The sequence below is a fragment of the Penicillium maclennaniae genome (assembly GCF_028827695.1).
Source record: "Penicillium maclennaniae strain IBT 15551 chromosome Unknown utg000002l:1.0-2354659.0:1.0-2356205.0, whole genome shotgun sequence".
NCBI classification, from domain to species: Eukaryota; Fungi; Ascomycota; class Eurotiomycetes; order Eurotiales; family Aspergillaceae; genus Penicillium; species Penicillium maclennaniae.
Window position 1 is genome coordinate 185681 of NW_026623214.1, and position 22155 is coordinate 207835.

General features: G+C 52.4%; 12 protein-coding genes across 12 annotated transcripts; 6 read left to right on the forward strand and 6 right to left on the reverse strand.

Annotated features, from left to right (window-relative positions):
* Positions 1 to 221: 221 nt before the first annotated feature.
* Positions 222 to 1123, forward strand: N7477_001305 (translin family protein; the record flags this gene model as incomplete). Its single annotated transcript, XM_056962968.1, has 2 exons — positions 222 to 418; positions 478 to 1123. 2 exons carry the CDS (start codon positions 222 to 224, stop codon positions 1121 to 1123), a joined length of 843 nt encoding a protein of 280 aa, XP_056825887.1.
* Positions 1124 to 1266: 143 nt separating this feature from the next.
* Positions 1267 to 1816, reverse strand: N7477_001306 (uncharacterized protein; the record flags this gene model as incomplete). Its single annotated transcript, XM_056962969.1, has 2 exons — positions 1267 to 1761; positions 1814 to 1816. 2 exons carry the CDS (start codon positions 1814 to 1816, stop codon positions 1267 to 1269), a joined length of 498 nt encoding a protein of 165 aa, XP_056825888.1.
* A 1163-nt stretch (positions 1817 to 2979) lies between these two features.
* N7477_001307 (RPEL repeat-containing protein) lies at positions 2980 to 3538 on the reverse strand (the record flags this gene model as incomplete). Its single annotated transcript, XM_056962970.1, has 3 exons — positions 2980 to 3152; positions 3251 to 3351; positions 3408 to 3538. The coding sequence occupies 3 exons, from the start codon at positions 3536 to 3538 to the stop codon at positions 2980 to 2982; spliced, it is 405 nt and encodes a 134-aa protein (XP_056825889.1).
* A 632-nt stretch (positions 3539 to 4170) lies between these two features.
* N7477_001308 (uncharacterized protein) lies at positions 4171 to 5562 on the reverse strand (the record flags this gene model as incomplete). The annotated part of the gene is made up of 2 exons (XM_056962971.1): positions 4171 to 5354; positions 5442 to 5562. 2 exons carry the CDS (start codon positions 5560 to 5562, stop codon positions 4171 to 4173), a joined length of 1305 nt encoding a protein of 434 aa, XP_056825890.1.
* A 433-nt stretch (positions 5563 to 5995) lies between these two features.
* Positions 5996 to 7078, reverse strand: N7477_001309 (sulfurtransferase; the record flags this gene model as incomplete). The annotated part of the gene is made up of 3 exons (XM_056962972.1): positions 5996 to 6053; positions 6119 to 6857; positions 6904 to 7078. The coding sequence occupies 3 exons, from the start codon at positions 7076 to 7078 to the stop codon at positions 5996 to 5998; spliced, it is 972 nt and encodes a 323-aa protein (XP_056825891.1).
* A 134-nt stretch (positions 7079 to 7212) lies between these two features.
* On the forward strand, positions 7213 to 7459 carry N7477_001310 (anaphase promoting complex subunit 11; the record flags this gene model as incomplete). Its single annotated transcript, XM_056962973.1, has 2 exons — positions 7213 to 7354; positions 7404 to 7459. 2 exons carry the CDS (start codon positions 7213 to 7215, stop codon positions 7457 to 7459), a joined length of 198 nt encoding a protein of 65 aa, XP_056825892.1.
* A 799-nt stretch (positions 7460 to 8258) lies between these two features.
* Positions 8259 to 9201, forward strand: N7477_001311 (uncharacterized protein; the record flags this gene model as incomplete). Its single annotated transcript, XM_056962974.1, has 2 exons — positions 8259 to 9047; positions 9088 to 9201. 2 exons carry the CDS (start codon positions 8259 to 8261, stop codon positions 9199 to 9201), a joined length of 903 nt encoding a protein of 300 aa, XP_056825893.1.
* Positions 9202 to 9564: 363 nt separating this feature from the next.
* On the reverse strand, positions 9565 to 13216 carry N7477_001312 (putative kinesin family protein (BimC); the record flags this gene model as incomplete). Its single annotated transcript, XM_056962975.1, is given in 4 exon segments — positions 9565 to 10008; positions 10028 to 10516; positions 10560 to 12707; positions 12761 to 13216. The coding sequence occupies 4 exon segments, from the start codon at positions 13214 to 13216 to the stop codon at positions 9565 to 9567; spliced, it is 3537 nt and encodes a 1178-aa protein (XP_056825894.1).
* A 249-nt stretch (positions 13217 to 13465) lies between these two features.
* On the forward strand, positions 13466 to 15031 carry N7477_001313 (UPF0183 domain protein; the record flags this gene model as incomplete). The annotated part of the gene is made up of 2 exons (XM_056962976.1): positions 13466 to 13523; positions 13572 to 15031. The coding sequence occupies 2 exons, from the start codon at positions 13466 to 13468 to the stop codon at positions 15029 to 15031; spliced, it is 1518 nt and encodes a 505-aa protein (XP_056825895.1).
* A 635-nt stretch (positions 15032 to 15666) lies between these two features.
* N7477_001314 (isoleucine--tRNA ligase ISM1) lies at positions 15667 to 18672 on the forward strand (the record flags this gene model as incomplete). Its single annotated transcript, XM_056962977.1, has 1 exon — positions 15667 to 18672. One exon carries the CDS (start codon positions 15667 to 15669, stop codon positions 18670 to 18672), a length of 3006 nt encoding a protein of 1001 aa, XP_056825896.1.
* A 335-nt stretch (positions 18673 to 19007) lies between these two features.
* On the forward strand, positions 19008 to 20121 carry N7477_001315 (Opsin; the record flags this gene model as incomplete). The annotated part of the gene is made up of 6 exons (XM_056962978.1): positions 19008 to 19135; positions 19187 to 19253; positions 19303 to 19404; positions 19463 to 19791; positions 19857 to 19991; positions 20043 to 20121. The coding sequence occupies 6 exons, from the start codon at positions 19008 to 19010 to the stop codon at positions 20119 to 20121; spliced, it is 840 nt and encodes a 279-aa protein (XP_056825897.1).
* A 417-nt stretch (positions 20122 to 20538) lies between these two features.
* N7477_001316 (uncharacterized protein) lies at positions 20539 to 21712 on the reverse strand (the record flags this gene model as incomplete). Its single annotated transcript, XM_056962979.1, has 2 exons — positions 20539 to 20965; positions 21009 to 21712. 2 exons carry the CDS (start codon positions 21710 to 21712, stop codon positions 20539 to 20541), a joined length of 1131 nt encoding a protein of 376 aa, XP_056825898.1.
* Positions 21713 to 22155: the final 443 nt, after the last annotated feature.

Genomic DNA, 22155 nt, shown 5'->3' on the forward strand with positions numbered 1-22155 from the left:
AGAGCCATTTAATTTTCCTCGAGTCTTGTTTGTCAACCAAGTTTAATTTTGGATTATACATAACTGGTTTCATTAATTGCATTAGTGAAAGGGCCTATGACTTTAGCTCAAGGTTTCTGTTCAGGTTTCTGTTCAGGTTTCTATTCAGATTTCGATTCAGATTTGATCGTCATGAATTCATGTTATCTTATCGGTGCAAACCCTCCAACTCCATCTCCTCGATGGGCACCAAACGATCCTGGGAAGGCCAGCCTCTCGGTCTGCATACCAAGTCCGATGCCAGTATGGCTTCCGCCGAGCCTGTGGGCATCTTCCAATCCATTTTTGAGAACTTCCGCAACGAGCTGGACGAGCATCATGACCGCCGCGAGCGGATCATCAAAGTGAGCCGGGACATCACTGCACTTAGCAAAAAGAAGTGAGCGTCCGCACACCCTGAATACAACGCGATAGACTCTAAAATAGCTTCCCACGCAGTATCTTCGCCCTCCAACGAGTCCGCGCCATCAACCAACCCATCCCTCCCAAGATCGCCCAAGAAAACCAAACCCGCCTCGACACCATCGACAAGCTCTTCACCTCGATCGTCTCCGATGTCGCGGGAATCAACTCCTGGCGCTACCAGCGCCAAATTGGCGGTGCAATTCAGGAATTCATTGAAGCGATCTCATTCGATCACTACCTCCGCACACAAACACTGATCACACACGCCGAGGTGACGACACGTGTACCGGCTGGAATCATGGTGACCGAAGAAGACTACGTGATGGGACTCTTTGACCTGACCGGTGAAATGATGCGCTTCGCAGTCCTGCAGCTGAGCTCGGGCAACGCGACTGCCACACAGGAGACCCAGGAGTCAGCAGAACCGCAAGCGCCAAGTCTCTCGCCTGAACAGGCTGGGATCGTGGTGGATCTCCGGGCCATGCGGGCACGATTCGAGGCGCTGAGTGTTCCACGAAAGTATCACATGCTGCGCGATCTCCACAAGAAGGTCGAAGTTATGCAAAACAGTGTGGAAAAGGTAGAGCGGGCGGCATATGGAATCCTCGTTCGTGGCAGCGAGCGTCCGAGTGGATGGACGCCGGATTTGTCTGCGCCAATGGAGGTTGAAACTCATTGAGATGACTATACACGCAATGAAACCTAGATGCCTTGCTAGGTGCATACGCGAAATGGGTGATACCAACGCCAAATTCTCAGGCCAAATGAGTTTACAACTGGGGATCATTATATTCATATACCTACAAGTCAATGCTTCACCCCTCACATGTGCTCATCCACCCGATTCCGTATCTGTCTAATTTCATCCCTAAAGGCCAAAAGCACCAGCGAAAAGAGCAAAGTCACAGCCAGCCCAACACCCCCATACGCATTCGCAAACACCGCAACCCCATAACCCCCCACGTATCCCAATTCCTTAGGAACCAGATGCCACCCTGCATCCGCCAAAATCGGAATACCAGCTAAAGCAAAAGATCCAAATAGTCCAATCTCGGCACCAGAGGGCTGGCCTGCGCGGAGGCGCGCAAAGCTAAGGATGTAGACCGCGCTAAAGATGTGGCCGAGGAGAAACGCAGCGGGCGACTTTGAGCGAATGGATTCCATGGCACCGCCTAGGAAAGAGAAGAGAGCGATCACTAGGGAAGTGTTTGCGGGGAGGGATTCGAGGGACTGTTGGACGGTTCCTGTTCGCGCGTAGGCGATCGCGGCTGTGGTGAGGAAAAGGGTGACGGCTAGGGCGCCGGCGTTTGGTCTCGACTGAGATTTTGTAAGTTGATATTATTTCGAGTTTGTTGGAAGAGTGGTTTACCATCTTGTAACTTTCTTGTGGTCGATTTTTCGTCGAGCACACGAGCTAAGCTTTCGAATTTGAGGGTGAGGCTCGGGCGCGCAAATTGCCGAACTCAGCAAAAGCGGTTTGAGTCTCCCGGGCCGATTCCGGTTTAACAATATCTATAAATGCATATCGCATCTGCGATCCTATCGATGTTCAAAAGATCAATCATTTCTGTCTTTCATTCTCCCTTGTATCTTAACGAACTTCAATTCAATTCCACCCCTCGACACGCGCCATGGTGACACGGTCCGTCAAGTGGGGGGGGAAACGCTTCAATGGAAGCTCTTTGGCCGGAAATCTCCTGAATGCTACCAGCGAAGGTCCAGATATCCGATGGTGGGGAGGTTAGCTCATGAGGTAAGCCTATACTCGAGTGGTTGGAGGACTTGACGAGGATCTCGACATCTTGCTTGAACTGGAATTTTACTGCTCAGTCACTAAGGCTGTTCTTTTTTGGCAACCCTCTATTCATCTCTTCACATAACGAACTTGCCAGGAACGAAAACGTGAGCAGATACGTTATTTGGGGGATGTCCGACGCTGATGACGGCCTCTAATTTTGTCCCACGAATCAATTACATGTTTCGCACACAGAAACGGTATATTGTTTTGAAATTGTGGAGCTTGTTGTCTTATTGCACTCTCTTGCACACTCTCTTGTATAGTCTCTTGCAGGGTAATTGTCAAGGTGCGACGTCTTCAAGTAGACTTGAACAGCGTGTATCTATGCCTATCCACAATCCACAATCCACCGATAGCCTCATCTTGCGGGGAAGACCCCCACGTAGATCAACCCCATCTGCCTTCTCCCGTCTACAATGTACAATGTACAATGTACCATGTACAGTATTCTACAATTTTACATATATACTCTTCATGCACCAGATCTAGAAAAAGTTTAGAAAGCATCCGTTTCCTAGGCATACTAACAGACAAAGCGTCACAGTGACATCACCACCCCGCATTGGCCCAAACGTCAAAAGTCCACATTGAAAGAGTGACATTGAGAATCAATGAGTATCAATAAGCAACGCAGTCGAAACGCCTTCATTATATCATTCGATTCGGTCGTAATCAAGGTAAAGGGCTCGAAAAGACAGGCCTCGACTGACTCATCACAATCACAATTCCGAGCCCGATCAGGACGAGCGGGGGTCCTCATCCTCGGACAAGATGCCCTGTGAAATGAGTTTTTCGGGCTCAGGCCGGTTCTGAATCTTGTGTTCGAGGTTATCAGCCAGCATATGGCGCTCGAGGTCTCGAGCTTGAGCTTGAATCGCCGGGGCAGCGTTGGTTGCCGGAAGGATGTTGCCTTAAGAATGTCAGCTGGGGATCTAGCACGTGTGGGGATCTAGCACGCGAAAGGCGTAGAGGTAGCGGTGTAGAAATGGGAGTTCCTGTAAGGCTCACGCTCAATGAGCTCGTCCCGATCGGGCCGCTTGTCCAATTTGTTCTTCAGGTCGTCGGTAGCTCGTTGGCGGGCGAGTTCCTGGCGCGCAGCTTGGATGCCACTGTGGCGGTTAGTTCGGAACCGTAGACGGACAAGCTGGAAAATCAAAGAACGTACGGAGCGACGTTCGTGTCGAGTAGGATGTTGCGGTCTTTGAGATCCTGCACATCCGGGCGGGTCTGGAGGTGCTTCTCTAGCGAGTTGCGGCGCTCGGGGTGGGCGGCGATGGGGCTTTCGTCGACGGCCATGGTGAAAGATTGATGTTTCAATGTTGAATCTAGGGTTAAAGGAATGATATGGGCAGTACTTGAACTGTGTCGTGCTGTAGTCTTGCAATTCTGGAGTTGGGAAGTTCAGAGGTGGAAGATCAGTTACGTGAAAGTCAAATGACGTCCCGCGGGAGGTCACGCGAGGAACTCTTGAAACACTTGACACGAACTCGTGTTTTACATTTACTTCATTTCATTCATTTAAACAAAGTTCAATAGATAATATCAGATGAATTAAGTAGATGAGAAATCTACCAGACACGGGGCCGCGCCAAAAGCAACTTTCTCACGGGGTCCCAGAGCATCTACTTTGTCCAGGTACCGAGGGGTAGCCCGAAGTAGAGTAGGAGTAACCACCAGCCGCGATCAAATGGAATCGTGATAGATTCATCGCCGGGAATCGGTCAGCCGCGGTCTGGGGTTGATGCCGGGGGCTCAGTGGGGTTCGGGGTAAGGGGAGAGAGAGGAAACACCCTGTCGCAGCACTTCCCCTCGCGCAATGCTCGTCCTGAAGAAGGAAAAGAGACGAATCCGGGTTCTGGATGCATGGAGTTACACTGGTCTGCCAAGCGCCATGTCCTTAGACGGTACTAGCAGACCTCCACGCCATATCAGGGAACCCAAAGCTTGCCTCGCCCTCGGCCGCTGCCACGCGACGCACCACGAGTAGATCCTCCACGGCGGGAGCTAGCCGGGCGACGCGAGGCCGACGACATACCGCGGCCAGCACCTTGCGGCGAACTCAAATCCACCGTGGGGGTCTTGTTTGCGCCGAGGGAACGGCTGAAGGAATCTGGGTCGATGGGCTGCGTGGGGACCTCGATCGGGACCTGGGTCTTGGTCTCGGGAATCGCGGGAATAGCTTTGGTAGCTTTAGGAGCCTTTGTAGTCTTTGTAGCCTTCGGAACAGCGGTCTTGCGAGAAGATCCACCCCGTGCACCACGAGAAGAGCCTCTGTTGTTTCCACCTCCGCTGCCACGGCCGCGGGGGACAAACACCAGCTCATCCTCGTCACTCTCATCCTCGTAGGCCAACAGAGTCTTGGGCTCGGTAGCCTGGGTCTGGGTCTGAGTCTGAGTCTTCTCAACGTATTTACAGCGGTTCTTATATTCGCGCTCTTCGTATTGAATCGCTGTACGCAGCTGGACGATGTTCTTCACACCGATACCGAACTTCTGAGCCCATACCTGGGTCGCGCGATCGTTCGTCACCAGGATACAGCTTTTGGCAGAATTCTCCCCATCCGGGCCGCTGTGCAACCGCCACAGCAGCGCACTCAGCAACGGGCGCAGCACAGGAGGAACCACAGGAATCGTAGAAGCAGAGGAATTACGCTGGTGTCCCTTCTTCTCAGACTTGCCAGTACTGCCGTTCTCATGCTGGGCGCATTCAGGGCTGGTGCGCGAACTGCGGGAGGACGTGCGCGATCTGGGCCCGCTGGGAGAGCCGACCGAGGTGATAGAAGCCGCCTCGGTTTCTTTCTTGAAATTCAGTTTGCTCAGCAGCATCTGCGACAGATCATCTGATTCGGAGGCGCGGTGATTGGGAGATTCGGTCGCGGGATCGGGAGAAGCGGTCTCTTCGAGCACCTCGGGCTCCTCTTCGAATTCCGGCAGAAAGAATTTCTCGGCTTCCTCCCAGCGTTCGTACTGTTCCATCGGGCCTTGAAGGGAGACACGGTCGGCGACGATGTGGTCTTTTCCAGAGGTGACGCGGTCAAGGAAGCGGACGGCCTCGCGAGCATTGATGGCGATTTGCGACCCCGCCCGCTTCAAGGCATGGAGGCGTTCAAGGGCTGAAAAGAGAAACGGTTAGATTTTTCAGACGAAGGGACAATATTTCTCTCCCCCTTCTCTCTCTTTCTGCCCAAGTGTGCACCTACTGTAAAGAGGGACAATAAGATCGATGGCCCCGCTAGTGGTCCATTTCTTGATTTCGCTGATATTGGTGGTCAAAGCCGTCTCGTCCACGGCGCAGTGGAAGGTTTTACGTCCAGTCGACATGACGAGTAAAAGAGTGTCTCGCAGAGGGAGTCGGAGGGCCTGGATGCCCTAGACCGGGGATGATGTGTGAACCACTGGAGGAGGTGAGGTCAGCAGGGAGCGAAGGAGATTTGACGGGAATGTGGGGGCGAGCCGGCGCTCGGTATAACGCGGAGCACTCACAGAAAAGAGCCAGAGAACAATGAAATAATATAAGCATCTTTGTTGCGCACAGCGTACAACGTTGGATGTCGAAATTGAAGTCGTTCTGAGGTCTGACTAAGCGGGTACCCTGGGCCTCGCCAGGTACGGACCGGGAGTCAGAGATGATATATGAGATATACAGATACTTCTATGCGTATCTAGCTAAGAGAGATACGAGACAAAAGGGGGAAGAGAATAGTGGTGTCGATCTGCCTGCCATCGTGGTATTGGGTATCCAACTCTGCGTTCTTTATTGCTTCACCTTCTTGATGAGACCATCGGATTCCTTGACCCGCTGTGCCCACTCACTAAAGAATAGTTAGTTCCATTTATTCATCAAGGTGTCAAATGGTCTCGAATTGGTATCACTCACGTCCAGCTGCCGTCATATACTCGACGCAGGTTTGGGCTTCCATACTCCGCCTCACCCAGGGCTGTCTCAATGATAGTGGCAGTCACACCAGTACCGCAGGAGCTGATAATCGAGAGCTCCGGGTTGATCTTCCGATCCTCGAATATTTTGCGCAGTTCCTCCGGGGAGCGATAAGTCTTTGTCTCCGGGTCGAGCAATTCCTGGAACGGCATGCTCTTGGAGCCCGGCAAATGGCCCGACGAAAGACCAGGTCGAGGTTCAGGATCAGTACCAGCCCAGCGACCGTATGAGCGAGCATCCAGGATTTCGATCTCTTCGGCGCCCTCCTTGCCGTAGTCCATCGCGAGCTCCTTCATCTCACGGAAGGAAATGACCAACCTCGCATCGTAGGTGGGGACCGGGTACTTGCACTTTTCAATAGATGGCGGCTCACCACTCTCGGTCGGAAGACCTTCTTTCACCCAAAGACGATAGTTGTTAAGAATGTGCACGTTGGGGTGGCCGAACACGCGCAAGGTCCAGCCCACGCGTGGAGCACTGAAGATACCCAGCTCGGCGGTATCGTAGACGACAACTTCGTCATCACGACGAATACCCAAATCACTCATGGCTTCCGCAAATGCTTCGCATGTGGGCAGCATATGCGGATAAGGCGAGTCATGATCTTTGACGGCATCAATGTCGAAGAAGCGAGACTGGGGGATGCGGGACTTGCGGAAAGAGTCCATTCCCGTACGACCTTCCGGGTCATTAGGCATAAACCAGGCGGCACAGAGGGGAATCACCCGGGGCGAAGTAGAGATCTTGCTCGGGGGGGTTCTTCTTGAGAGCCTCATTAAGCTGGTTAGGGGTCACCAAGTACGAGGAGAAGGAGATATTGCGGTGGCCAGGAAACTTGGACATATTGGCACGGAACACTCGAGTAGGCAAAGCCACTGAGCGAAAAGCCATGGAAGCCATATTCGCAGCCGGATTGTAGTGCAAGAGACACCGATGAGGGTGCGGAGAAGCTCATGTGATAAACGATAAACAAAAGGCTTATCAGTCACCGCTCAACCTTCCACTTTCCACTTTTTATCCTTTAAGACGACAAGATGAAGGTCACGCTAAAAGAATGGAACGCCATCGCTACCTGGCACTGGGATATGCCCGAGGATGAGGTCTGTGGTATTTGTCGCGTTCAGTTCGACGGCACCTGTCCAACCTGCAAATTCCCCGGTGATGACTGCGCGCTCCGTGAGTCGACGCGTTTCCGATCCCCGAGCTCCGGACTAATTACATACAGTACTGGGCAAATGCGGCCACTCATTTCATATGGTGAGATCGACGCGTACCGACTAGTGCTCGGGACTAACAGTGGAAAGCATTGTCTTATGACCTGGATCCAACAAGAATCTTCCAAAGGACTGTGTCCGATGTGTCGCCAGAGTATGATAACCACTTCCTTTTGGATTATACGGGTTGTATGACCATTGCTTACGAAAGTGTCCGTTTTTCAGAATTTGAGTGGAAACAGACGGAGGAGAGTGATGCTCCCATCTTGCATATTTTGGCGTTCAATGGATTGGTTCAAGGATACCCCTGCAGTATTGCTCAAAAGCCGCATTTAATGGGCCAACAATAGCGTTTTTGTTTTGGCGGACATACTCCGCTTTGCTCTTGTCTGTTTCTAGATCCAGAGCACTTCGTTATTCAGTACTGGAATATACACGTCTTCAGCACTAGAGCTATGATGGTCAAACCTCGACATTAGGAAGCACCTGTGATTAATTATTGCAATGCTCTAGTCAGCCCTTCCGTCGTTACCATCATCACAAGGTTTCGCCCATCTTCAGCTTAGAAAGCTCCCAATTCGGGAAAGACTTCCAAGTCAGGTACACAATCTACTTAGTAAATGCTGTGGAGCGATGGCGAATATGCACCACCACATTGCTCAATGTCCATCTAAAATCACGTCACCCAATCTCTACCACTTAAATCATTATCGAATGCCATATCTAAACGACACAAGCGGTTGGCTTCGATTCTTTGTCGAGACTATACCCCAACATAGCAAGCATCACGTGGTCCAGTCTTATCGATAAGAGCTAAGGTCGACATAACCGTTGACCTGATTGACCTCAACAATGATGCAGCGGAGATGTCGACCAATACACCCCTCTCGCCTAAACCCTCTCTTCGAAACCTGCGCGACCAGGCCGGGGGCGTCCCACAACCTTCCGATCAGTATGGTGGATCCGAGGAGCCACCAACAGCTTCAGAGCTGCATCCGGGGGAAGTACACGCCTCACCTCCACACGACAACCCCATCAACCCAGCTTCCTCAGACGCCTCCAGCTCGCAACACGCGCGAAACTCATTCCAACCATTCTTCACCCTAGTCGAAGACGCCCACACATCAGACTACCACCACCCAACAGTGCACTATATCTTCTCGGACGACGACACAGACATCGTAACGGAAGCCGCACTCCGCAGTCTAGAAGGGGCACAGGCACACCTGCACAAAGATGGTCCCAAGTCAAACGATCCCGAAGGTTCAACACTCCTTCCCCCGCCTGTCCCAGGCGTCCGCGAGAACTACATCGTTCTAGACGTCGAGCGCGTGCCTAGCACGACCCCAAGCTCAGACCTAAATTCTGCAGCAGTAACCCAAAATCCGGCCTCTATCGCAAGTCTGGGGATCGGCGAGCAGAAAACACACTCTAGATCATCAGGCCAACCACCAGGGTCAAATCCGCAATTTCGGGTAACTAGTGCCAAGAGTTTTTCACCTGGGTGGCAGGTACTCAGTAGCGAGGTGGTAGCTGCGCCGACTTTCGAGAATGGGAATGGGAATCCCGGGGATGCGGGACATGGGTTGATGTTGAAGATCCGTGGGACAGGGGGGGTTGGCTGGGGAAATTGGACGGGAGAGGGGGACGCAGAGGTTGGAGGATATGATGGATCAATTTGCGAAAAGGATGCAGGAGTTGCAGATGGTCATTGAAGCTGCGGATATCCATTATGATCAGAGGGCGAAAGAGGAAGCTGGTGAGGCGAATGAAGACGAAGAGGACGAGAAAGGAAACCAGGAGACTTGAGTTTCATCCCAAGTCTGCCTGATGGCTCTATGACTTATGAAGCGATTTTGAGATTCGATGCATGGCGTTCAGTCAATATTTGACACTCTTCCGGGATACCACGGCTTATTTTACTTTTGTTTCCCAACATTCTATGTCAGATGCGATGCAATCAAATTAAGACCTAAGGCCGTAAGAATAAGTTTATCTACCACGTCGATCTCAACGCCAAAGACCAAGTCCAAGACTCCAACACAAGAAAAATAGAAGGGAATGACAATCCCACACGGGTTTCACCAGAAACTCCGGTCGACAGGGGGGAAAGACCAGCGATATTGGGTATCAAATGACACGGGGAAATTTTTCAAAAACAAAATGGTGTGTTTAGTCCGAAGGACGGGTGCGAAGGTATCGACGGCCAGTGGGAGGGGGCACGTTCTCACGGCCCTCCATCATGCCGGCCATCTTCTTGGAGAGCATCTTCTGAGGTAGTTTGCTCTCGATGGGGTTGATGGATGCGGAGCGGCGTCGCTTGAGAGGGGGCTGCTCGGGCTCATCTTTCCCAGGGGTCTCGTTGAGGGCTAGGATTGGGGGCGCGGCAGGGGTTTCGGGTTTGGAAGACGTATCACCGTCGTCATCACATCCGACTGGTCTGGCGACGTTTACATCGACTTCCCTAAGACCTGTGTTGGGGGTGGGCGCGGATGAGGACGAGGGGTGAGTTACCTCTTCCGCGGCATCGCTGTAAACATAGGATTTTGAGGGAGAGGCGCCAGCGGGGGGTTTCAGGGAGAGGGGGTGGCAGGGGTTCTTCACTGAATGGGAGAGCTGTGAACTGCTTGGAAACCCGGTGCCTTTTTCGGAGACCCTCGTGAGATTCGGTTCGAGGAAGATCTGAGGGATATTCATATCGGCGCTTCTGAGGAGTGACGCCAGTCGGAAGGTACTCTTTCATGGGGTGATTTTGAATATGGGCACGGAGACCGATAAGCGGCCGGCGGACTTCCTCCTCAAGGAGTGCAGTCGACTGATCAAGCTCCTCGGTGTGAATGCTGGTTTCATTTTGGAGTCGGCCAATGCGCTCACCAAAGCCATCCAGCTGGGCTTGCATGGCGAGGCGAGACTCACGAACGGTCTTTGAAATGGTGTCCAGGTTGCCCATACTTGATTCGTGGAAGTGGCCATTGTGAGACCGGGCCTTTGCAACGAAATCGTCAAGGGCCTCCATTTGCTTGCTCATGTCGTCCACTTGAGCATCCACGATAAGCACAGTCTCTTGGTGTACCGATTCCGTAACTCGCTGGATGGAAGCATTGCGTTGATCGAAGGTCTGTTGCTGTCAGCTTTGGCTTTCAAAATAGAGAACAGGAAAGTCCTACCTCCCAGTCATTTTGCATCTTGGTGCTTATCTCATCCCGGGATGCAGTGACATCCTTGGCAAACTGCTCCTCCTTGAAGATCCATTCATCGATATGTCGATCGTACTGCACAGTCGCATGTTCAAGGGAGTCACCAGACGCGATGATATCTTGTCGAAGATTATCGACCTTGCCTTTGAGCCGACTCGACTGCCGAGAGCTCGACTCATCTAGCAGGGTGCGAATCTGAGACATCAGGTTGTCACGCTCGGATTGAGCATTCGCATGCTCCTCTTCCATAACCTGGGCAAGGTTTTGAGAAGCCTTGCGGTTAGCCTCGACTGACTGACGGTTGGCTTCCTGCAGCTCAAGACGCAGCTTGTGGATTTCTGATTTCTGCTGGTCCAGATGTGACACCATGTTTTCGAACATGCCCTTGAAATCTTTGCCAAGGGTGCTATAAGATGTGTGCAGCTGGGAGTGGAATTCGGAGAATTCGCCAATGACCTCCTTAGAGATGCGAGCGGCGGCGGCGGAGAGACCATTGAGACCCTCGCCAACCTTGGCCTTGACAACCTCACGGAGTACCTTGATCTCTTCTAGAACTTCATTCATTTCATCGTGAGCACCCGAAGTTTGAGACTTGGCCTCGGATTCGACCCTATCAAAGGAAGAGCCAAATTCTTGCAGCTGAGATCGAGCAGACTGAACTGTGCTGAGCTCAGAGTCAACGAACCGACCAATGCGGCCCGACATGCTCTCCAGCAGCTTAGCGTGCTGAGCCTGGAAAGTCGCCAGGCGTGCATCAATCTGCTGAGTGACTTCACTCACTTCTCCCGTGGATGACTGCCATGTTTCGAGATTATCCAAGTCCAAGTTGTCCTTACGATCAATCTTAGCATGCAGGCCATTAACATCAGCGACGGTGTGATCCAGAGTGGTCAAAATCTCTGCTCCAATTTCACGCAGTCTGCTTTCGGTTTCTTGATGGGCTTTCCGTACAAGTGTCTCCTCGTCGAGTTGTTCAGTTGTATTCTTGAGGTTCTTCTCCGTTTTCTCCAGCACACCACGGGTATCTGTCAGCTTATGCCTGGTGTCCTCGTTGTCCTGCTTCAAGGTGTTGAAATTGCTAGTGAGGGTGAACAACTCTTGCACTTTGTGGCGAAGACTTGCCTCCATGGACTCGATCTTGGCTCGCTGTTCCTCGCTGACGATACGCCGGGACTCACTCTCCATGGTCATCTCCTCATAAGCATGCGGGGTCAAGTAGACACCATTGCGTTGGCGGGTAGCAATGAGATCACTCTTCAACTTCTCAATTTCCATGCCGATATCGCGAAGAAGCTTGTTCTTCGATACAAGAGAGTTGATCTGAGGCTTGTTGCGGATGTTTTTGGCCCGGAATGCATAGTCAAGGGTCGAAATTGTCTCCTCCAAGTTGCTCTTTGATGGCGAGACTGTGGCGATGATGCACGTCTTCGTTCGGCCACCTAGTGAGTCTTGCAGGAGACGAGTGAGCTTCGACTCCCGGTACGGGATGTGAGCGCTTTTGTCCACCAGCGCGTTAATCACACGTCCCAATGTCAACAAACTCTTGTTGATCAGGCCCGCCTCGGCGGCTCGCTTGTTCTCTGCGCCACTTCGACCGATGTTCTCGCTACCAGCCAAATCCACCAAGTTTAACTTCCCAGAGCTGACATATTCCTCGCCGGAATCGGTAAGGCGTTTCGTAAGGACAGTAATGGTGAAAATGGTGTGGCTGCGGGAACTGAGGTCGTTGCACTTGGTTGCGGCGACCTGGCGTCGGTGACTGCCCAGCTGCAACAACTTAATACCAGACGAAGCCGAATCAATGTATGTTTCCTCCATTCCTTGAACCATGGTAGCCGCATGGCCCTTCTTTTCGTTCTCGAAGATCTTGAGTTTCGTGTTGTCGTCAGCGGACAGCAGATCGCGCAGCTCTTCGTTGTAAAGTTCGATGAAGGAGCACTTGACTGTGCTTTCGGTGTCTTCGAGTTTGTGGAATAGGGAGTATAGCGTGCGCGGAATGATACCAGCGTCGTCGGACAATATTCCTAGGGTGTCGGTCATGTCTCCCGACATGGTATAGGTCTTTCCAGTTCCGGTCTGTCCATATGCGAAGATCGTACAATTAAATCCAGCGAGCATCTATGATTTGTTAGTTCTCACGCTCCGGAGTAGATGACAAATAACCAACTCACCTCGTTCAATATGGGTACAACCACCTCGTCGTAAACAATTACTTGATCGGCCCCTGGAGAGAAAACCTTATCGAATGCGTAGGTCTTGTTGGAGATCGCATTTGGTCCCATTGACAAGTCAACACTTTTTCCGGCAACACCCTCAGTAGATAGCACCACGCCACTGTTCTCCTTGATTTCACGCTGGTTGCGACCACGGCATCGAACGACGACATGGATGCTGGTGTCTTCGTTGATCTCGCGCTCATAATCTCTCTCCTTTCGCTTTGCGATCGCGGATTGCTCCGGACTTGGTTTGATCGCACGTGTCGCAGCAGTGGTAGTCGGTCTCCCGGTAACTGCGGGCGAGGCAACTCTTTCGGAAATAGTAGAGCCGGCGCGTCGGGTTGGTTGGCGCAAAGTCGTCCTTCTTGCAGCTGCTGGAATAGCAGAGGCAGGCCGAGGTGGGCCAGCCATGATGTGCAATTTGAAGACAGGTAAGGTGGAAAGCAGATCCGTGCATGCAAGTAAAGGTGAGCGATAAGTGGATCGGGCAAAACAAAAACAAATCGCACGTGACCCGTCACGCTTCCCCTCGCACCTGACTCAGCGTCATAGTTTCCCCGCGTGTGATCTCCTTATCTTGCCTTCTATTTCCCTCTATTCCTCGAAGGCCTTTCCAACCCGCTTGCGACATACATTATATCGCATGAAGGTGAACTCAAGATGACTGGCCGAGCTGCACCAGTTCAGATATCCCCAGGCAAAGGCCTAGGCAATATCAGTATGTCATCGATGATCTTCGCGCGGGGTTAGCTAACAGCTGCTTTAGCACTGGGCGCGTCGCTGCACAATATCTTGACAAGAGTCAAATCTCATCCCCAAACATATCCTTCCATCGATCTCGCATACTCCTCCTGTGATCCGCTCCGCAAACCTGTGGTGTTGAACTTACCGTCCAACGGCTTACGGCTACGATTTGATGGTCCAGACCAGAGACTCCGTCTGATTGAGGTACTGGACTTTTCCAAGGCGGACCTAGTCTATAAGAACCAGGATGTTCTCAAGAGTGGCAAGTCCACCGAGCCAACCATGTCTTCCCAAGGACCTAGTTTCCGACATGTCTACAACCGCCTATTTGGTCCGTCGTACCCAGGTGAATACGTCCCGCCGGCGGAACAGTCACCATACGGCACCTACGTCCTGTCCTACCCGGGAATAGCTTTTTCCTTCCCTCTTCAACACTCCGCCTGGTCCGAGCATTGCGACTTTGTAGCACTGCTCTCATCCTCCGCTGCTTTGTCAGCTACCTCCATGGCCATCTTCCAAGGATCCTCATGGCCAGAGGCCCGAGCAAAGCTATTCACTCAACAGCCTCAATACCCACGCTCTCTGGCAGTGGTGAGCAAAGCACGCGACTCATTTGCCGACGAGATTGAAGAGTTCCACATCTTCGGATCCGGAAAACTAGAAGTAACCAGACGGATGAGTGCGCCGTTGCAGATCAACCTAGGAGAGACTACGCCCCAGGATTTAATTGCAGAATTCGGCCCTCCGGATGCCATATATCGTAAGAATGACCGACGCATTTCCATCCATCGAGCCGCAGGTGGCGACGCACTGCACCTAAGCCCATCGCCCGGTCGAGGTATGGACATCACAGACACTGATCACTCCTCCAACAACAGCGTGACAGATGATTCGGACGAAGAAACCTTGTCGTCGAGCATCAGTGACCCGGCTTCATTGCCCTCAGAATGCTTCTTCAACTACTTCCACCACGGCTTTGACGCCTTCATCTCACATCCCACCGCGCCGGGTCCGGCGTTTCCAACCTCTGAACTACCAGACTCATCGCCCCAGCCATCAGTATCACCACTGACCGTAACCAAGATTATCTTGCATGGCAACGTGCCCGGGTCTTACCCGTTCAACCGTCATCGCCGAAGCCGCTGGGCTATCCACCTTGACCAGTCCGGCAACGGTCTGACTTCCGAGTCACCGTACGACGAGATATCCTCACAACTACGTAGCATGTGGAAAGGGTCATACGCAAATGCGAGTGAAGAACGCGCTATGCAACGGCCGATGGTTCTCAACCGCGGCTGGGGCGATAGTCCCGAGAGTAGCGTGGAGTTCCTCGGCGGCTGGGAAGAGACCACGTCCAAAGGACCGCGAGCGGGTGGTGATGGTCACGATGGCGGGTTAGGAAATACCGAGCTCTTCGGGTTTCCGGGACTGCTGTTCGAGGTGCTGAAGAATGGCGCTGTGAGCTGCTTGACCGTCTATTAATGTAAGGGGCCATAGGGGCATCTGGAGATTCTGGGTTCATTTACCTGCGACATGAGCGATTTGGAGTTTCGGTATACATTTCACATGCATCTCATGATTTTTGGGTTAGAACAGGGCTACAATATGATGAGTAATCTACACAACAAACCATCATCTAAGTGGTACAAGGCTTTTTTTCTCCGGGTTCTTTAATCTTGTTCTGGGCTCTCTCTCAATAATTATTAGCACTCCTGAGGATGTTGGCTCAACTCGCACGACAAGCATATGGTTTTTTCCCATGTTTTACATGCTTTAGTGGTCATTGGTCGAAAGCCTTCAAGATTGACAAGGCTGTGTTATGTCTCCACTAGTCGAATATATGTCTGCCACCTCTTATATGTACATCTCACCCAGTTTCATTGCAAGACTATTGACTAAGAAATAGAGAGAGGAATGCCAAGTTTCTGCCTTGAAACCCTGCGCTTGTCTTACAAAGTAATACTTTCTTTCAAACGGTGAGCTCAAAGCTGATTACCGCGTGAAACGAAATCTTACCAATATCGCACGGCCCCACCGCGTAAATTTGGTAAAACGGCAACAGCGGCAGTTCTTAAAATTAACAATCTGACCTCAACCATAGAGGATATGCAGGAATAATGCGACAGACGCAACTGCTGTCCCGAAGTTGGACGCCAACTCTCAAGCTCCCAAAGTCCACATTCCCGCCGCGCGTGTCGCTGGCAGACCGAACCAAATATCTTAGGCGCAGCACCGACGAGCTCTACGCCTGGCAACAGCGCGAACGACCCGCCTCAAAGCCCTTCGTCCTACACGATGGACCACCCTATGCAAACGGTGAACTGCACGTCGGCCATGCGCTGAACAAGATTCTCAAGGATATTATCAATCGCATCCAATTGGGTCGAGGAAAGCGCGTGCGTTATGTGCCGGGATGGGATTGTCATGGGCTGCCGATCGAGCTGAAGGCGCTGCAGGGGTTACAAAAGACCGGCGTCGCAGAGGATTCAATGAGTCCGGCGGTTATTCGGAAGTCTGCGAGGCAGCTCGCGCGCCAGACGGTGAAGGGGCAGATGAAGGAATTCAAAGGGTTCGGCGTGATGGCGGATTGGGAGGGCCATTGGAAGACGATGGACAAGGCGTTTGAGATGCGGCAGCTTGGAGTGTTTCGGGAGATGGTTGACCACGGTCTCATCTATCGTAAATTCAAGCCTGTGTACTGGTCGCCGTCGTCGGGGACTGCGCTTGCGGAGGCGGAGTTGGAATACAAGGAGAATCATGTGTCGACGGCGGCCCTGGTGAAGTTTCCACTTGTTGATATTCCGGCGCACTTAGCTCAGGATCCATTGATCGCGGGGCAGGAGGTGAGCGTGGTTATTTGGACCACCACGCCGTGGACTTTGCCTGCCAATGCCGCCATCGCGGTGAGTGACTCGCTCGAGTATGCCATCGTGCAGTCGGAGACACACGGACTTTTGCTTGTCTCCCAGTCTCGGCTCGAATATCTTCAGTCCCAGTTGGGAGGGGAGGAGCTTTCCGTCATCATTCCCTCAATCCTAGGATCGGAACTGGCCGAAAAGACCACCTACCGAGCCCTCTTCAAGGGCCCAGAAGCCAAGCCCCAGCCGATCATTGGTGCGGGTTTTGTGACCGCAGACTCGGGAACTGGATTGGTTCACTGTGCGCCCGGTCATGGTATGGAGGACTACGAAGCATGTCTGAAGCGTGGCATCGATGTCTTTGCACCCGTGAACGACGATGGCAAGTTCACAGAAAAGGCGATGCCACATGACCCTACCCGCTTGACTGGCAAGTCTGTATTAGGAGATGGCAACAAAGCTGTCCTTGAATATGCTGAGGCTCGCGGTCAACTCCTTGCCCAGCACACATATGAGCACAAGTATCCCTATGACTGGCGCTCCAAGCAGCCGATCATCGTCCGCGCCACCGAACAATGGTTTGCCGATGTGGGTGATATCCGGGCTGAAGCCCTTAAATCTCTGGAGAATGTTCGCTTTGTTCCGGAGGCGGGCAAGACCCGATTGGAGAACTTTGTCAAAAACCGCAGTGAATGGTGCATCTCGCGACAGCGCGCTTGGGGTGTCCCGATTCCCGCCATCTATCATCGGACGACAGGTGAGGCGGTTCTCACCAAGGAAAGTGTGTCACATATCATGTCTACAATTGAAGAGCGGGGCATCGATGCCTGGTGGACTGATAGTGCCGATGATTCCGCTTGGGTCCTTCCATCTCTTCGTGATGACTCTGCCGGATACCGACGCGGAACAGACACTATGGACGTCTGGTTTGACAGTGGCACCAGCTGGGCGGAGATTGACATTGCCCAGGAAGGCCGAACCCACCTGGCCGACGTGTACCTGGAGGGAAGTGACCAGCACCGCGGCTGGTTCCAGTCTGGCCTCCTGACCTATATTGCCCACCAGCTTGCCTCTGGGAAGACTGACGGTGTCAGTGCTCCTTTCAAAAACCTCATTACCCACGGCTTTACCCTTGACGAGAATGGGCGCAAGATGAGCAAGTCGATTGGCAACACTATTGCTCCGCAGACTATCATGGACGGCAATCTACTACCTCCTCTCCCGCCTCGCAAGGGCAAAGCTAAGAAACAAGCCGAAACCGAGGGACCGACCTACGACGCCCTGGGCCCGGATGTACTTCGGCTGTGGGCTGCTAGCAGTGACTACACGCGCGATGTGGTGATTGGAAAGCAAGTTCTCCAGACCGTCCACACCAGTCTCCACAAGCTACGAGTGACATTCAAGCTGCTTCTTGGCTCCCTAGGGGACTTCCAGCCCAGACATGCTGTGCCGTACCAGGAGCTGCAGTTGGTGGACCGAATTGCACTGAAGCACCTGTCAGACCTGGTGCAGACGACGCAGAAGACTTGTGACAATTTCGAGTTCTACAAGGCCGTCAGCACTCTGAACCAGTGGGCCAATCTCCAGTTCTCGGCATTTTACATGGAAGCCATCAAGGATCGACTTTACACACTGGGCGAGAACAGCATCAGTCGACGAGCCGTTCAAACCACCCTGTTCTACATCTTTACACACCTCCAGGAAGTTCTCGCCCCCATCACCCCGCTTCTTGTGGAGGAAACCTGGGAACACACGCCTGAGGCCATCCGCTCGCACCAACCCCACCCCTTGCAACGAGTTGTCTCCACCCCCGCTCCCGAATGGCACGATCCTTCGCTTGACACCAGACACCTTGAGATCACTGCCGTACACTCGGTCATCAAGAACCTGCAAGAACAAGCTCGGCGAAAGAAGCAACTTGGCTCATCGCTGCAATCCTTTGTGCACTTGATTCTTCCTGGCGACACAAGGACCTCTACCACCTTCCACGAGCACCTTTCTGAGCTACCGGACTTGTTTGTCGTGTCCTCCGTAACTATCGGCGCACCCGGCGCGTCCGTCCCGCAGATCGACGAGGCGGAATGGCAGTACGAGCAAGAGTGCGAGCTCCCGGATGGCACAGGCACTGTGTATGTGTACGCGCCACAGGCATCCAAATGTGGGCGATGCTGGCGGTATGCAGTTCCGGTAGGAAGCGAGGCGGATATTTGCCAACGATGCGAAGAAGTGGTGTCGGAGCTTGATTCTCAACCACTGTCGGTGTAGCTGTATTCTATCTGTAACCATACTATATCCTCACACTTCTGTACCATACCAATATTTTGAACTATTTTGCTGATCTCCGATCTCTCATCTCTCATCTTGTTCATCTTTCAATTTGTCCAAGCCAATCACCCTCGCACGAGATCGTACCATTTGGTGTTTCATCCAAACAAGTAATCGGTTGCTTCCTGTTGTGGCGATGACGCATCGTCATCCCGCCCAAATCCTGATTTCCAAAAACACACACTTTGACACCTCTTTAAGCTTCCAGTTTCTGAACTTCCGAGCTTCTCATTCCTCAACTCTCCCTCTTCTTATCTCCATCAAAAAAAATCATCATGATGGTTCCAGACTTCGACAATTTCCCGGCTCTGCCGACCAGCACGGGCATCGCGCCCATCCCCACGGTGGTCCCCGGATCTCCACTGGTCCAGGAGCTCGGCGACACCGGGAAGCGTACTCTGTGGTAAGAAGCCATCTCAAAAGGCATCCAGATCAAGTCTCACACCTTGCACAGGGTAGTCACGGCTCTCATGGCCATCTCCTCCGTCGTCTTCTACTTCCTCGCCGCCCGAGCCCCCTTGGTAAGTGCAGTCAACCCCGCGATCTGCGGCCGGAGCTAACCTTAAATAGCCCAAGCGGGTCCTTCACACCACCAGCGCTTTGATCACCACCATCTCCTTCATCACCTACCTTGCCCTCTCCACGGGCCAGGGCATTGCGTTCAAAGAAGATGTGATCCACCATCACAACAAACACGTCCCAAATACCCATACCACCACTCTCCGCCAAGTTCTCTGGCTCCGCTACATTAACTGGGCAATTAGCACCCCCCCTGCTCTTCACCAACTTCGCCTTGATCTCAGGTCTGCCCGGTGCGAACCTCCTCGCCGCCATCGCAGCTAACTATGTTATGCTGGCTGCCGGACTCCTGGGCACGTTCGCCGGACACACCAAGGCGAGATGGGCCTGGTTGACCCTTTCGTGTATTGGATACCTGACTGTTCTGAATCATGCCGGATTCCAGGCTCAGCGCGCAGCGCAGACCAAGGATGCGCCCTTCAGACGGTTCTTTGGTGCTTTCTCGGGTGCTTCGTTGGTGATGTTTGCCTTATTCCCGATGTATGTCTCTATTCCTTGCCTTCCTTACACGGTGTGTGAAGTATACCAATACTAACCCATCACAGCACTATTGCGGCTGGATCCCTCGCTCTGAAGGTTAGCGTCGATACCGAGACGGTTCTGTTCGCCATCCTGGATATCTTCACCCAAGGTATCGTGGGCTATTGGCTGTTGCTGACCCATGACACTTCGTCTGGACTGTACGTGACCCCGTTCCTCTCTATTCATGATGCGAGACTAACTGGATACAGTACTGCCTTGACTGGCTTCTGGGCCCACGGCATCGGCGGCGAGGGTAACATTCGTCTGGCAGATGAAGAGGGCGCGTAGTCGGATCATGGATTCGGCGAGCCTCCTGCCTGTATGGACAAAATGGCATACCCGAATCGATTGCTCATCCTGGATATCTGGGTATCTGGATCCGCGTCTTTCTCGTTCTCGGCATTCGAACTTCGATCTCGAGATATTTTTTCTTCCCTGATCTACAATCTCTGACCCCAACCCTCACTCCTTCTCACTTTCGGTTGCAATTTGAATTTCTTCGTTATCGCGTGCCCCAGAATGCACGAAGCCGGGCACTGAACTTTCCTTTTGCATGTAGCATATTCATTAATCAACTGGTGCTATCGTATCTCATCTCAATAAAAAAAAAACGTATCATCATTAGTCCGATTCTCGGTTCTGTCACGGTGTCCATCAAGCAAGACTGGTAATGACTAATGTCATATGTCTTATATAAGTGTCGAATCACTGCCGACCCATCACAATTTCCGAGTCACCTAACACTATCTCATAGACCTTCTTTCCATCTTTCATTTCCACAACCATCAGGTCCTTCCGCAAATTCAGCGTGAGGATCCCAACAGGCATAGGTTCGAGATCGACATTGCGCGGGCATCGAACAATCACCCTCTGCATAGCAGGGGGTAGCCAGAATCCAGCATCGATGCACTCACCTTTGAAGTAAATGCTGCGCAAACGCTGGGGATCGAACCATTGCAGGAAAGGGTCAGCGTCGACGACAAATCCGGAAAGAGTGAGGCTCTTAATCGTGAGGCGGTGACTGGTACGGTCCAACGTCAAGGCGAGCAACTTGGCTTTTTCAATACTGTGTTTGTCGAGATATTCGCCGTAGCCAATTCTTGGGTGGAGTTCACCGTTACCGAGATGCCCGCTAACACTGTTAGCATTATCATACCTTGGTAGAGTCAACCTACTGGTACACAGGATCACCAGTCTGCTTCTCATTCATTGTCCATCCTTCTTCGACGAGATCCCACTGACGACCGTGAGTCACACTCAGTATCTCCGGCTTTAGCACCATCCCGAGCTCCAGCTCATCAAGACCCAAGTTCAACCAAGCAGCCTGCCAGATGTATGTCTGATAAGACTGCATCATCCCAACAAGCTTCAGCGACCGTAACCAACGAAAGTGACAAAGCGGTTTCAACTCCATCAGATCAAGACAGTTGATATCCTCTTGACCCTGTGCACAAGGGGAAAACAAATCCAAGCCCAACTTCGACTTGTCCCGTGGAAGAGAAAGCCAGGATGCACCACCCCGAAAGTTAACGAGTGGCTTTTTTGGTGTCCCGACATTAGCATCAAAAGAAGAACTAACTCGACAAGGCAGCCGAGGCGAAGGCGTCGGTGACTCAGGAACCTCCACAGTCTTCACGCTCGTCATCGGAGTCTCGGGGACCTTCCGCGGTAAAGGTAGCATCCATCTCGGAGCTGGAGTACTAGGCGTAGACGTCTTAACGGACCAGAACCGCGGACCGACAGGAGTAACGGGCGCAGACTTCTTCTCCAGTAAGCGTGCCCGACGAGCCAGATCACGTAGACGTGGCGAATGAGTCAATGACCCGAAGCGGCGAGGTGTACTTGGGACTAGGGTTGGAGTTGAGGATTCGGCGCTCATGCTGCGATGATGTTCTTTCCTTGGAGTGATGGAAGAACCCGGCGAAGCTTCCATGAATGGACTTGTTGGAACCGCCGGAAGTTCTTTGAATGATTCCTTTTCTGGGGCGTGGGGAGTTTGATCCATGACTAGATCTTGGTTGAATGGGAAGCGTTTGGATAGGTCCTGGATCCGGGGATCTGAAAAGGTGTCAATGACAAGAATAGTAAGCTAATTCCAAGCAACGGTGGCGCACCGATTGCGATGTGAAGGGCAGAGCGAATACCCCGAGATCGAGGTTGAGGTCGGGGCTGAGGTTCGACTATCACATCGTTCAGACACGCTGTTGCCCAGAATTCCTGTCCCATGAGTGCGGTTTTCCAGTGCTCTGGGAACTGGTCCATCGTAGAGTATCGACAAGAAAGTTGAGTGAGAGCTGTGTGATGAAAGTAGACAGATATCAC